Source organism: Oreochromis niloticus, linkage group LG18, assembly GCF_001858045.2.
Source record: "Oreochromis niloticus isolate F11D_XX linkage group LG18, O_niloticus_UMD_NMBU, whole genome shotgun sequence".
NCBI classification, from domain to species: domain Eukaryota; kingdom Metazoa; phylum Chordata; class Actinopteri; order Cichliformes; family Cichlidae; genus Oreochromis; species Oreochromis niloticus.
Window position 1 is genome coordinate 38,164,676 of NC_031982.2, and position 15,774 is coordinate 38,180,449.

General features: G+C 42.1%; 1 gene segment (V, D, J or C); it reads right to left on the minus strand.

Annotated features, from left to right (window-relative positions):
• Positions 1 to 2,065: 2,065 nt before the first annotated feature.
• LOC109195400 (T cell receptor alpha variable 1-1-like) lies at positions 2,066 to 3,188 on the minus strand. The segment is given in 3 exon segments: positions 2,066 to 2,070; positions 2,480 to 2,863; positions 2,954 to 3,188. Coding segments are annotated over 3 exon segments (435 nt in total).
• Positions 3,189 to 15,774: the final 12,586 nt, after the last annotated feature.

Consider the following 15,774-nt stretch of genomic DNA (forward strand, 5'->3'; position numbering starts at 1 on the left):
ACATATCCGATGTTTTAGAAAGCGACTGCTGTTTGAACGGTCATGTCGCATTAAATCCGTCTTTTACGTCACTGACACAAGACAGACGCCAATTATCAGCTCCCGTGAAGACATCGTGAACGCTTCCTGGCCATCCAGTGTAGATGTTAGTGAAACTGTTGGGAAGACAACGTGAACATTTTATTTGTACTGTATAATCTGCAGATTCTGACAGAATCTGCAACTATCCTTTGAAGCACCGCTCCTCTAAAACAGCAATAAGGATAATTATTAGGTTATATACATTATTATGTAAATAACAAAATAACTTAAAGCAAAAATTGGAAACGTAACGTCCGAAGTCTTTATATTAAGGCCATCAGTCAAACAATATTGTTTGCTCTGGGTCTAAACAGAGCGAGTTGTGTGTGACGTCTTCTTTTGCGCATGAGGTCTAGCATTGTCTTACATTCGGAGGAACCCAGGGCCAACCGCACCAGCATATGGTCTCACAAGGGGTCTGAGGATCTCGGTACCTAATGGTGGTCAGGCTACCTCTGGCGAGCACATTTACTGACGGCGGAGGTAGCGGTCCTGCTGCTGGGTTGTTGCCCTCCTACGGCCTCCTCCACATCTCCTGATGTACTGGCCTGTCTCTCGTGGTAGCGCCTCCATTCTCTAGACATTACGCTGATAGACAAAGCAAACCTTCATGCCACAGCTCGCATTGATGTGCCATCCTGGATGAGCTGCACTACCTGAGCCACTTGTGTGGGTTGTAGACTCCGTCTCATGCCACCAATAGAGTGAAATCACTGCCAGCATTCAAAAGTCACCAAAACATCAGCCAGAAAGCATAGCTACTGAGGAGTGGTCTGTGGTCACCACCTGCAGAACCACTCCTTTATTGGGGATGTCTTGCTACTTGCCTATAATTTCCACCTGTTGTCTGTTACATTTGCACCAGAGCATGTGAAATTGATTGCCAATCAGTGTTGGTTCCTAAGTGGACATTTTGATTTCACAAAAGTGTGATTGACTTCAAGTTACATTGTGTTGTTTAAGTGTTCCCTTTATTATTATATTTTTGAATAAAAAATTAGAAGGAGGTCTGATAATGATCAGAGGGAGACTCTGACAAGGGTGGAGGGAACATAAGGGAACACCGCTGAGGGCAACTAACAAAATGATCTGAGAGGAAGACAAATAAAACACAAGAAACAGAGCAGCAGTTCCCAAAATAAAACAGGAAGATGGACATAACAGAATGAGGAGACAAGATTAACTTGACACAACTAAACAGGGAAACTAGACGACCATGGAGACAGGACACAGAGAGACAGACACGGGGACAAGACTGAGGACACAGAAAGGGAACAGGAAAGGAAAACAATCAACCTGAAGTCCTCTATCACTAACTAGAGACACAAATGCCACGACAGAGAACCAACAAAGGGATCAGGAAAACTCAAACACACAATGAAACTAAAACATTATTATCAGAAACAAGGAGCATAAACTACTGCTGGAAACCAAAAACTAATAATGAAATTACGAAACTCAAAATCCTGATGATTCCGGGACCCTGACAGTTTCAGTGTGCAGGTAGCAGTCAGAGCCTGCTGATTTACAATGATTTAGATTTCTGGGTGACCGTGGTTCAGTTTTCGTGGGTTGGGAAGCTCATCTTGTAACCGGAATGTTGCCGGTTTGATCCCCAGCTCTGTCTGTCTTGGTCGTTGTGTCCTTGGACACTTCACTTACCGCCTACTGGTGTTGGCCAGAGGGGCCGATGGCGCAATATGGCAGCCTTGCTTCTGTCAGTCTGCCCAGGGGGAACCGTGGCTACAACTGTAGCTTGCCTCCACCAGTGTGTGAATGTGTAAGTGAATGAATAGTGGAATTGTAAAGCGCTTTGAAGGTCTCGAAAGGCGCTATATAAATGCAATCCATTATTCAGTAACATACATGTGGTGGCACAAAACAAACTGTGTTTTTCACCAGTGAAACCAGAGAGAAGAAGAAGAAGAAGTGGACACTGTAGATTCTTAGGTTCACAATATATTTGCTCAGATGTGATTTTTGATCAACCTGCAAATCAGGTTCAAAATGAAGCTTTGAGATTTAAAGTGTGTTTAGACTTCAACAGTGTCACTAACAGGTCGACTAAGACCAGGCTGTGATCTCAGTCAGAGAGCACAATCATTCTGAGACTGTTAAACTGCTGAGTGGATACTTGGTACCTTAAATATGTTTTAACAGTGTCACATATTGTTGTCAGTATTTAGTAAAATTTTATGTTTGGTAACAATCTGAAGACGGTTTCTTCTTGGAAAAAGATCAAAGTGAGTCTGTGGTGCTCTGTCATCAACATTTTACAAAACAATTTATTGCATGTTGACAAAAAGAAGATGAAGGCAGTCAGTGTAACCAGAAGCACAATGTTTCAGTCACAGGAACAGAACCAGAGGTTTAACAGTGTGTGTCTCCCTCTAGTGGATGTTGTGGAGTATTCTGTTGTCTTTGCTCCAAAGGTTTTTGTACAGAGTTTTGGTGTTTCCTGTCACTGTGGGCTGCAGAGCACAGTAGTACACAGCAGAGTCAGACAGCTGAAGCTTCTGGATCTTCAGAGGAACTGATCTGATGCTGGAATCCAGTGTGGAGGAAAATCTCTCCTTGAACTCGTCTTCTGTGTTTCCATCATCCCTGCTAACACGACTCAGGATGAATGTGGGGCTGTTGTTTCCATCCTGTTTGTACCAGAAGAGGGAAGTGCCTGTTAAACTGCTGGTGTTATAGAGACAGTGAAGTGTTACTGTGCCTCCTGCAGCAGCAGTCTCTTCTCCTTTTGCTTGCAGCACGTTGTCTTTTTGTGCTCTGCATTCTGTAAAACACCAACAAACAGTATCAGTGTGCTGTTAAAGAATCATGTCAATGTTGGATTGATATCAAAGAAACAGAGTTGTGTTCATACCGAGGCACATAGCAGCCAGCAGCACTGAGATGAACAGAGGCGTCATATCTGCAGTGTAGAGTAACTGTGAGCTACAGCAAGTATAAAGAAGCTGTGATCTCTCTGTTTAGTCTTCATCAACACTAAGTTGGTGGATTAGAAGGAGGAGCCTGATCACAGTGACAGGACTCATTCACAGCCCTGTGTTATTCCCCCTGCTGACAGCTTTACACTCAGCGCGTCTTTCTGCTGCTCTGCTTTGTTTATGTTCCAGGAAGCAGGTTTAACAGACTTAACTGTGAGTCGAGAAAGAAAGAAATCATTCATGGAGCTCAAAGAGCAGAGCCTCCATTATAATCCAGTTACCTGAAGAATATGAATGTGTGTCAGTGCAGATCATGACGTTTATCTTAAAAAACAAGAAGACAAAGAATAAAAGAATCTTCAGGCACACTTAAGTCTGTTGAAGCTGCTTTCTGGAATACGACCCGATTAACAGGAAAGGAGAGCAGCAGTCATAGAAAATCAATTGTGAATTTGAATTTGAGATCAAGACCAACTCCAGACAGAGACAGAGACCAGCCCCTCTCCAGGAGAATGGTTCCAGCGCCCCAATCCATGTGTTGACGTGAGCCCGACTATATCTAGCCGGCACTTCTCAGGCTCATGCATTAACTCAGGCTACTTCTCCACCAGAGAGGTGACACTCCATGTCCCAATTGTTAGCCAGGGATCAGTCTGCCAGGGCCTTCGCTCCTGGCCGCCGCCCGGCACACATTGCACCCGACCCCTACGGTGCTTCCTGCTGGTGGTGGGCCTGCAGGACGATATGCCCATGTCCCTTTTTCAGGCTGTGCCCAGCAGGGCCACCAGATGCTCGCCATCGGGCACCCTCACAGGGCCTGGCTCCAGAACAGGGTTCTGGTGACCCTATCCCAGGCATTTCATTTACCTGTTACTACCACACACCAAATCCGGTCATTTGGTACTTCCTGGCTTGTGTAGCCACTAGGTAACAAAAGCTCAACACTGCCCCCTAGCATTGTGGAGCACTTCTGTTGTGTTTTGGAGTATGTACGTGCTTTGTCTCTAGGGGCAACCATAAATATACTTTTATTTATTCACTCCACATAAAATGTAATAAATCAATTATAAAATACAAAAACATTTCAACTTTTAACTATTTAAATTTTCAACTTTTTCCTTTTAAATAAATTTAAAGTGAAACAACACAAAACACTGCAAAACACAACACAATCAAATTGTTACGTCCCTCTGCAGCCCCTAATCTCTTCAGTGGGTTCAGCTGTTGCTAACTGACCACGCGTGGTCAGGTGTGGATAAAAGGATACCTGAGGCAGGCTTTCAGGGAGGAGCTCACTAGTCTTTGCCTTGGTGGCACCAGCCATTTCAGCCAGCCTGCTATGCCATTTTTTTATATAAAACCTCTTCTCACCTACAATCTCGTATTCATATCTTTTTTTTTATGTTGCGGCTTCTGAGCCGGGTCGTAACAAAAATATAAATTAAAATATGCAAAACAAAAAGAAGATGCACGTTCTCTGTCATATAGGCCTGGGATGATTTTTTGGGAGAGTGTTTTCCTGCTTGCATACATAGGATTCAGTCTATGAATACACTTTCTGAATCCTTTATCATCAACAACTGAAAAAAGTTCAATGCAAATCAAATGCAACCATTTTTGCCAGGTCTTTATCAATTGAGTTCTGTCTTGCTGGGTCACAGATGTCTGCAAAAACTGTCTAATTGAGCTCTGGGTTGGTTTAGGTGGTTGTGGTGGTGTACTGCATGATGCTGTAGATGCAGCAGCAACGGTTGCAGTAGACACACTGGCACCTTCAGTAATATCACACTCAACTGACTGTGTTTCATCTTCCTATTGCACTGATGGGTGGACAGTTCTCAGGAGCCTGTGCAGGTTGTTTGTGGAGCTGGAACTAAATGATGGTCTTTTCTTGCAGACTCTACACTCTGCCTTTGTACTGTCAATGAAATTGAAATGGTTCCAGATTTTGCTTCTTTTCTTGGTGTCACACATTTTCTTTACTCTACCTTTCTAATGTGACGTTATTGTCCCTGGCTCTCTTTCTCTCTCTTTCCCTCCCGCTCTCTTCCTGTGCAAGCACAAGGCTCACATGCAGCGAGAAGTGAAAAAAGTGTTACATTTTAGAGGGCGACTTTCCTCTAAACAGGAAAATGTGTACAGTCAGGGGTTAATGTGGGTTCAGTAGGTGGGGGAACCATGGAATTGGTTGTAGTGGTTCAATGTGGGGAAAAGTCATTCGGTAACGCACAAAAGTGTTTGATTGACTAAAGTTTGTTTCTATATTTTGTTGGTGTTAACCTGGGATGGGAATCGAGAATCTGATCTCTCCAAAACTGATTACCAGTAGGTCAGTTCCTTGAAATTGTTAGTCTGCCTGCCTATTGATCCCATTTATCTGTTGTTGCACTGCATTACAGTCAGCTGATTCCAATTTGTGTGCCAGAGAAGGAAAGTAGTGGTGCAGTCTGCAGTGTGGAAATGGACATTACTTTTTTTTAATGCACAAAAGGACAAGAACACGATGGCATAGTGGAAACCACATCCAGGACAAAAACAGCTGCATTATGCTGCTAACACAACCTCAGGTCTTTGCAAGCCCCTGCACAGACAGCCTGCTAACTAAGCTAGCCAAGAATCCAGTGTGATGCTAAAGCTACTGTAAGTGAATGCTGACCCCAGCCCAGCAGCCAGACCCTGAACTTTAACAGGTGAGCTGATGAGCAGTCAGGCTGCAGCCTCTGTTTTCTACAGTAGAATCACTGTCGTGATCACTTTGAAGTCTCTTTGTGCTGGTTTTCATCTTTGCTTTGTGCTTTGTGTTCATACCTAAATGTAACTCAAATTTAAACGTGGTTTTGGTAAAATGTGCCCTAATAGGAAAAAAACCCCTAAGAATTGTTAGTTTTAACAATTATACTTGGTTGAATAAACCATATATTCAGCAGTTAAAGGGTTAACTTCTCTGAAGCACGCATACACTGCTCTCAGCCAATGAGCTGCTACAAAATGGTGCATTCCACAGGAAGGAGTAGGAGAGAGGACGTCGTCATATCGAGAATAAGATTTGGACATACTGGGTTGAACACTATACTATTCATGATAGGGATTCATAATACAGGAAAATGTGACTACTGTGGAGAAGAGAAAACGAAAGGACATGTTATATTACACAGTCAGAAGTATCAGGTGGAGAGAAGACTGACTGAAAACCTCAGTAATATGAAAATGAAACTAGATCTTATTGATTTACTGCAAAAGGAATCTAGAAGTAAAAGTCATCAGGCCTTATTCCTTTTTTTTTAAAAGAGTGTAAATTGCTTGGGAGGATCTGAGCTGTTTTCTTTTTTTGTTTTGTTTTTTTGAACAACGTTCCAGTCACACTCCAGACCAGTTGGTGACGGTAATGCACCATTCAGTTGTTTGCCAACTGCCAATAAAATTTAAAAGAAGATGAACAAGAGTTGCTGTGTCCAAATTCAGGGGAAGGATGCTCCGTAGGATCCTTCCTACGTGACGTAGGATCCTTGGATGGCCAGGAAGAATGGAAGTGAGCAGCTGTGAAATTATGCAGCCTTCCAGCCTTCGTTCAAGCCCGCCCTTACTTCCACGCTTTTCCAGTCGCTAGCGCCACAGCGCGAAAACTTTAAGATGGACCCAGAAGTGTTGCTCCATCTATTTGCATATTTTCAATTCTCGAGGAGCTAGAAAAACTTTATCATTGTCGTGGGCATGTTTTGTACCTTAGGCTCATCAGAGACAATCATATCCAGGTAAAATAATTTTCTTTAATCCAGCGGTCCCCAACCCCCGGGCCTCGGACCGGTACCGGTTCGTGAGTCGTTTGGTACCGGGCCGCGAGAGTTGAGGCTCAGGTGTGAAATGTATGGTTTTCAGGGTTTTTATCGGTTTTCAGTGTTATTTTGTCATCGTTTTTATCGTTAACTCAGTTTTCCTGGGTCTTTTCACGTGTGTTATGAATAAATCTTCTTTTTTTGGTACCGGTACTAGTTTTATTTTGTTGTATTTATCCGCGACACCTTAAAGGCCGGTCTGTGAAAATATTGTCGGGCATAAACCGGTCCGTGGCGCAAAAAAGGTTGGGGACCGCTCCTTTAATCTACACGCATTTAGGAATTACTTAGCTAGTTTCATGGATAATTTCAGTAACAGAATTATTGCCGGTCATTCGTACACATTTACTGTATTGTATAAATAGATACACTAAATCTCTTTGAAACTTATAGAATCTAATCTTTTGATTTCTTTTGTTACATAGCACTTCATCAAACTGTTGTCTGCAACAGTTACAAATATTATACTAGTAGTAATATAGCATCCACCACGGAAACATATTGGTGGTGTGGCAGCCGTCGAGTGAGCCAGCCCTGCAAACCCTGTGGATGGACGATGCAGTGGACAGTGGGAGGAAGCATCCTAAAGCTCTCTTTGCAGACCACCCTGTGTGATTCTCCACTCGCTGACCAGAAAAGACAAACCGCAGGTCTCAGTTGCAGCAGCCCATCCATGTCTGATCTTGCTTTGGCAGATTCAGCAACACTGTCAGAGACTTCCTGTAATCTATTACAGTTGTTAAAGAAACAGTCCAGAAACAGGTCACTCAGGTTAATCCTGTGTGAACAACTGTAAATATTGTTTTTCCTTCTTTAAATATTGTTGGTGTATTAGAAATATTCCTGTTTAATTATTATTGTTATTTACTTTATTGTCAATAAATAAATATCCATGTAAAATTGTTCAAAGTTAGCGTTATGTTCATGCATGTTACAAATACCTGTAAATTAAATGAGGTCATTGACAGTTACTGTCAAGGTAACTGTCAATGAAACCAACTGGCAAGGTCAAGATGGCGCCTGTGTTTGGCTGTGCCGCTGCCTTCGTCCGTGTGTTTGTTTATTTTATATGCTATGCAAGTGTTTTTGTTACAGCTTTTTCTGGTGTCACCTCCCTTCGGATTTATGATCATCATGCGTTGCTAGCGATCAAATCTGCAATGGATAACTTTCAGAGTCAATGAAACGAGGCTGTTTTCCTACCGCCGTTAGAGCACGACGCAGCACCCGGTCTACCTCCACTCTTGCCGGTTAGCTCATTTTTGCTTCAGAGGCCTCGTCGGAGAAAGCAAGGAAGCGAGCCGGCCTTCATGTCCTGCTCCGTCGTCTCCGGAAAGAGATGGACCTTCGGGGGCTCTATTCCTGGGTTGCTACCGGTGAGATTCGGCTGAAACTTGTCGGAACCGGATTAATCCCCACAACCCACTATGTGTACCACCCAGGCTGTCATCTGGAAGCATGGAAACCCAAGCCTCATCGCGGCAGGAACCCCGTCTTGCTGCACGGTTTAGCACATAGCGCGGACTCTTTCCTTGGAAACTCTACCCCTGTCCTGGTGAGTCGCAGCCTTAAATGGATGTTAATTAATGCCCGCTCAATCGCCAATAAGTCTTATATTTTAAATGACTTGTTCTGCTATGAGAAGCTTGACTTCATGCTTATCTCTGAGACGTGGCAACGTGAGAATGAAGTCTCACATCTTTTAGAGCTTTGTCCTGCTGACTGCTCATTTCTCTGTGCACCTCGGATATCTGGACGAGGAGGTGGAACAGCTGTAATTTTTAAAAAGACTTTTTTATGCCAGATGATTTCTTCAAGCTGCTACAACTCTTTTGAGATGCTTATGATAAAAATTGGAAGAGAACAGCCCATATACGGCATTTTAATTTATCGTCCACCTGGGTCTGCTGCGTCTTTTTTGTCAGACCTACAAGACCTTTTAACTTCCACCATTAAATGGGCAAGGTTATCATTGTTGGCGATTTCAACATTCATGTGGATGACTCAACAAACAGTACCACTAAGGAGTTCCTGAGCATTATGGACTCTTTCAACTTTGTTCAGCATGTAGCAGGGCCTACTCATAGGGCTGGGCACACTTTGGACTTGGTCTTCACCTGTGGTGTTTCCCTTGACCACATGAACTTAAATGAAGTTGTTTTTAGCGACCATAAGTCAGTCTCTTTTACTGTATCTGTTAATTCAGAGTCCCATCCTCAAGGTTCTATTAGGCGCAGGCGCTTTATTGACGACTCTACAATTTCTGAGTTTTCCTCTCTTTATAACTTTAAAAGTTCTTCTAATGAGGTTGAGCTTTTAACTAATTCTTTTAATGAACACTGTCTTGCCATTCTAAATCAGGTTGCTTCTTTCAAAACCAGTTATTGCTCTCTTAATTCCCGTACACTGTGGTTAAATAATCAGACTCATGGTCTTCAACGCTCCTATCGAAAAGCAGAGCGTCTGTGGAAGTCCACTGGCCTGACTGTCCATCGTGAGCACTTTAAAGAACTACTTTACCTATATGATGAGTCAGTCAAAGAGGCCAGATCCTCTTACTTCAATAATCTTATAAATCGTCATAAAAATAATTCAAGAATTCTGTTTGATACCATCAACAGTATTGTTTCTCCTCCAACCCAGCATGCTCTGCTGCTTTCTGATGAAGATTGTAATACTTTCCTCAATTACTTTGTAAATAAGGTGATGGACTTGAAATCCAAAATTTCCTCAAGTGCTACCCCTTATGAAGACACGCCTTGCTGTCTTGGATCACTTACCTCCTTTTCTCCAATCACACTAAATGACTTAATTATAGTTTTAGGTAAAATATAATCCTCATCATGCTCTGTTGATATATTACCTCACTCTGTCCTGTCTGGGTCTATCACCAGCATTGGTCCCACTTTACTATCCATCATCAACAGTTCACTGAGGCAAGGCTGTGCTCAATCTTATTTTAAACATGCTGAGGTAACTCCTCTGTTAAAAAAACAGAACCTTGATCCTAGCTCTACTAGTAATTACCGACCTATTTCAAAATTGCCATTTTTAAGTAAATTACTTGAAAAAATTGTTGAAAATCAGTTCAGGTCTCTATTATGTAAATTACACATCCTTGACCCTTTTCACTCTGGCTTTCAAAAGCAGCACTCTACAGAGGCCGCTCTCCTAAGAGTCTATAATGATCTATTAATGGCATCTGACGCAGGGAATTGTTCTGTGATCATCTTGCTTGATCTTAGTGCTGCCTTTGACACCATCGACCACAAAATCCTACTTAACAGGCTCAAGGTTCTGGCTGGTATATCTGGCTCTGCCCTAGACTGGTTTTCTTCCTACTTATCAGACAGGACCTTTTCTGTTAGGACAGATAGGTTCACCTCTAACACTGCTGCCCTAACCTGCGGGGTTCCACAGGGTTCAGTTTTAGGTCCATTACTATTTTCTTTTTATATGCTTCCTTTAGCTGGTATCATTCAATCTTTTAGCGACCTGTCTTATCATTTTTATGCTGATGACATTCAGCTCCATATGTCCTTTAAGCCTCATCAGCTGGATAGGCTGTCCACCCTAGTCCAGTGCTTAGCCCAGGTTTCTGATTGGCTTTCAAGCAACTACCTCGTTCTAAATACTAACAAAACCAAGACCATGATCATAGCTCCTCCTGAGCTACATTCTAAAATCAGTCAGGTTCTTGCATCCTTGTGTCCATCTGTCAAGTCAAATATTTGAAATCTCGGAGTAATATTTGACTCTTCTCTGGGCCTCGACTCTCATGTAAAATCTTTGTCTCGTTCCTGTTTCTATCATTTAAGAAACATATCTAAACTGCGACATATGGTTTCCTCAGCTGAACTGCAAAAACTAATTCATGCATTTGTGTCATCACGCTTAGATTATTGTAATTCTCTGTTTACTAGCTTGGATAAATCATCTCTCTCTCGCCTACAGGCAATACAAAACGCAGCAGCCAGACTATTAACTCGTTCTACCAAGCGTGTTCACATCACTCCCATCTTATATTCTTTACATTGGCTCCCAATAGAGTTTAGAATTCGCTTTAAAATTCTTGTTTTAACATATAGAGCACTAAACGGCCAGGCCCCAGGTTATTTATCCAAGCTTCTTATAAAATACACTGCTGCTCGTCGTCTCTGCTCACAGATTCAGAGTCTCTTAGTTGTTCCCCGTACACGACTGAAGACAAAAGGGGACAGAGCCTTTCAGTCTGTTGCACCAAGGCTGTGGAACAATTTACCACTACAGTTACGTTTGCTTGACTCTGCGGATTGTTTTAAAAAACAGTTAAAAATGTTTCCGTTTAAACAAGCCTTTTGTTGATCTACATATTTTATATATTTTTTTACATTATTTACATTTGATCTTTTATATTGTGTACATTGTCTATTGATTTTATTGTTTATTTTAATATTTGTGTACAGCGCTTTGTGATTATCTGTCTGTGAAAAGCGCTTAATAAATAAAGATTACTTACTTACTTACTTACTGTTTGTTGTAATCAATTTATTAATAACATAAAACTTTTACACTAAAACAAAACATATAACAATGTAACAAATATATTCAAATAAATACATGTCACCTCTCTTGTTCGCGAGTGATGGGAGAAGGGAGCCGGAGATCGACAGACGGATTGGTGCTGCGGCTGCAGTGATGCGGACGCTGCACCGGTCCGTCGTGGTGAAGAGGAGCTGAGTGTAAAAGCGAAGCTCTCAATTTACCGGTCGATCTACGTCCCGACCCTCACCTATGGCCACGAGCTGTGGGTAGTGACCGAAAGAACGAGATCGCGGATACAAGCGGCAGAAATGAGCTTCCTCCGAAGGGTGGCTGGCCTCTCCCTTAGAGATAGGGTGAGAAGTTCGGCCATCCGGGAGGGGCTCAGAGTAGAGCCGCTGCTCCTCCACATCGAAAGGAGCCAGTTGAGGTGGTTCGGGCATCTGACAAGGATGCCCCCTGGGCGCCTCCTGGGTGAGGTGTTCCGGGCATGTCCCACCGGGAGGAGGCCCCGGGGCAGACCCAGGACGCGCTGGAGAGATTATATCTCTCGGCTGGCCTGGGAACGCCTTGGTGTTCCCCCGGATGAGCTGGAGGAGGTGGCTGGGGAGAGGGAGGTCTGGGCTTCTCTGCTTAGGCTGCTGCCCCCGCGACCCGATCTCGGATAAAGCGGATGAGGATGGATGGATGGACATTTTTAATTTTTAAACCAATCTTTCATGAAGTGAAAACAGTCTGTCCATCCTCTCCCTGCTTTATTCTTGTACCGCCATGCCACAGTGGCCAAATTCTTCACCGGAGTAAGAGGTGATCATTTTCTCTGCTCATTTTAATAAATTGAGCCATTTGGTCTTTGTCCCCTAAAACATATCACCAAAAGGTTCATTCAAAGAAATCTAAATTAGCTGTATGCAAGTGGCAATACATGAAAAACCGAGGGACCCACCATAGTTTACGGGTACGTTTGATGAAGATTATTTTACTTAAAAAAGTAATCTGGTTGTAACTTTTGTACCACCAGATTTTCATATACTTACATTTAAAAGTGTAATCCTCTACCGCATTAACTCCCGCTTCGTCCGAGATTGTTATGAGAAAAATTCTCCTGCATGACCTGCAATGAATCCTGGGATATGTTGGGCCACGAAGGACACACCGGACCCATCCTTCAAATCTGGGAAAGATTAGGATGAATTTGCTGCCACATTTGGAGGACTCTTCGAATTTGGACAGCCTTCATCGCATTGCTGTGACATAAATCCCTACAAATGCGGCCATCGAAGCATGCTACCCCTGAATTTGGACACAGCCAAAATGGTGCATTGTCCCGCTGAGAGAGGACAGGCTTTCCTCTTCTCTCACGATGTCCCATGAGTTCTGAACACCCTAGCAGGAAAAAAAGAGAAGAAGAATCACCGAACAAAGGTACAAAAATGATATAGAATGAAGAGTTAGCAGTCGCTGCTTATGCTAAAAATGCTAAAACAATGCATTAAGTTAAAAACGATTAACTAGTTCTGCTTCTCTCCGCATTGTTCGGTCGTAGAAATCTGTCCTCTTGTGAGATCGGTGAGCAAATGATTTTAATTGTTTATTGTTTATTTGCACTTTTTATGAGTAAGTGAGTAAAATGTTTCTTGTATTTACTGGAGAAATAGGTTACAATGTGTGGTGGGGCGTGGTCTCCGGTGCCGTGCAGGGAGGCGGCATCCTTAATCACGCCCGGGGTGTGATTAACTTCTTATTCATAACTGTCTCGTGAGTTATTTTCTCATTTACTCTATTCTGTCACAACACAGACAAATATTCACATTTTGTTGGTTGAATCTGTGAAAAATGAAAATATAACAGATTGACATAATAAAATCAATGAGGAGATTCTCAAAGAGATATTAGCTTAAAAATGGGAATTTTATTTAAACACGAAAACAAAGAGTTCTTACTGTTTTTATTTTATACAACATAAATTCTGCAAAGGAATAAAAACTGAGCTGAAGACTTTTAGCTTCATGTGAGAGATTTTAGCTTAAAGAGATAAACCTCTGTTACTCTGTTTATTTTGCTTCTGCTGCATTTTTGCATGTCCTCATCCACTAAATATAAAATAGTGTAAATGAGCAGCTTTGGATGTTTGACAGTTTTTATTGTGTCTGAACGTTCCTACAGTTGGTTTGTGGTTGATGTGGATTTGCTGCTCATGTGAATCCTCCCACAGTGTTTCATTAGCAGCTGTAACCACAGTGACTCTGATAAAACAGGAATTAGCAGAATCCATCTGATATGAAGCTGTGCTTTGAATACCACTTCCCTCCTCTTTGAAGAGTAGTCAGATATCTGTGTTCAGGTTTTTGTACAGCCTCTTCTACACTTTGTATCACTGTGTTTCTAGAGCACAGTAGTAGAGAGCTGTGTCTGCCAGGGTTAGGGCTGTTATGTTCAGAGTAGTTGATGTAGGTGATGTTTCTGATTCATATCTTCTATCAGGAATATATTGAGCTGTGCCCCCCTTTCCTCTTTTCCAGAGTATAAACTGAGGAGCCTGAAGGTCAGAATGATGTCTGTACCAGTGAAGGTCAGCAACACTGTAACTTGTCTGATAGTTACATGTGAGTTTGACAGATTCTCCTTCTGTTTTAGTGACTTCAGTTTGTTGAGGAGTGATTGAGTCTCCAGCTGTGAGTCCTGGAAAAAGAAAGAAGAAAAGTAGTGAAATGCAGTCTGTATATCTGCTTAATGCAGCAGCTTCAACTAAACTTTAATCCCTGTTCTTAAACTCACCTATAATGTGAGATAGAAGCAAAAAGAGGTGCAGCAACATGTCTTTGGAGTTATTAAAGCCAGACAGACAGCACATGAACAATGTTCTTCCACTGCAGCACAATGACCAACAAATAATGTCATTGGATGAGCTCAGGTCTAGTGGGCGCAGTCAGTTACCTAGTGACATTATTGTTTGAGATCAGCTCAGCCAATCAAATAGTTTTGTGCTTCCACAGCAGCTCTGTCTCTGTCTCTGATCTTTACTGCTTCATTTCTCTGTTGCCATCTGCTGCGACCCAACCGGTCGCAGCAGATGGCCCCGCCCCTCCCTGAGCCTGGTTCTGCCGGAGGTTTCTTCCTGTTAAAAGGGAGTTTTTCCTTCCCACTGTCGCCAAAGTGCTTGCTCATAGGGGGTCATATGATTTTTGGGTTTTTCTCTGTATTTATTATTGTGCGATCTACTGTACAATATAAAGCGCCTTGAGGCGACTTTTGTTGTGATTTGGCGCTATATAAATAAAATTGAATTGAATTGAATTCATCTTCATCTGTTTGTGATCATATTGCCTTCAACAAAAAGAAGCATTAGTTTGGCTCCTACAGGTTTGAATCTCTAAATGAAAATGTGTGTGTCACAAAAAATATGAACAAGTATACAGACTATATGTGAACATTAATGGCATCAAACAAAACTGTTTATTCTGAGTTTTTTTTTTTTTTAAAGCTATCGAGATGGAAAAGCTAAATATTTTTTTCTAGTAGAGGCTCAAAAATGTCACGTGATGAAATCTTATTTTTTATAACATTTCATAGTAATGTAGAAAAAACAAGTTTTCACCCTCACACTTTTTAAAATAAAAATTTAATGCCTCTATTAAAACATTTATTTCAGGACACAAATGGAGGAAAAGGAGAAGTTTGTAGCAGTGCTTAGTCGTCCACCTGAACCACATGTTATCAAACCTAAAAAATGAACTAGGAGCTGAAACAAAGGTTGGTGCTCGGACTCAGGTGATACAAACAGAAGAAACAGAAATCACTGTAATGATGAAGAAGGCTCTCCCGTGTCAGACAGTGTAACACTGATGCAGGTCAAAGTCTGTAAAATGTGATATTTGTGGAACAGCCTTCAAGAAAAATTCTAAAATGAAGAAATAACATAGAATCCACAGAAGTGAGAGCATTTAAGCAAAACATGAGAACATTTCAGTGATGTCACTTAAGGTCCGCATTAAAACACTGAAATGTGAGAAACTGTACCAATGTACCACATGTGGCAAAACCTCTATTTTTCAAAGCCTGGTGGAAACACTGTTGCGTTCATCGGAGTGTTTCCACCAGACTTTGAATGTGTGTGAATGTTGGTTAGTTTGCACTTGAGTTTAGAAGTGCTTGTATGACTGGGTGTGAATGGGTGAATGAGGCATGTTGTATACAGCGCTTTGAGTACTCCGGGAGAGTAGAAAAGCGCTATATAAGAATCAGTCCATTTACCATTTACCAAATCCACAGGAGAGAAGCTGTGTTACTAAAAAAACAGTGGGAAAAGGTTCAAAGTCATCTCCTACAAAGAGGCGGAGCTTGTTGGAAAAGATTTAAGCAGCTGACTGTCCCTAACCATCAGGAACCCTCGGGCTAACTTT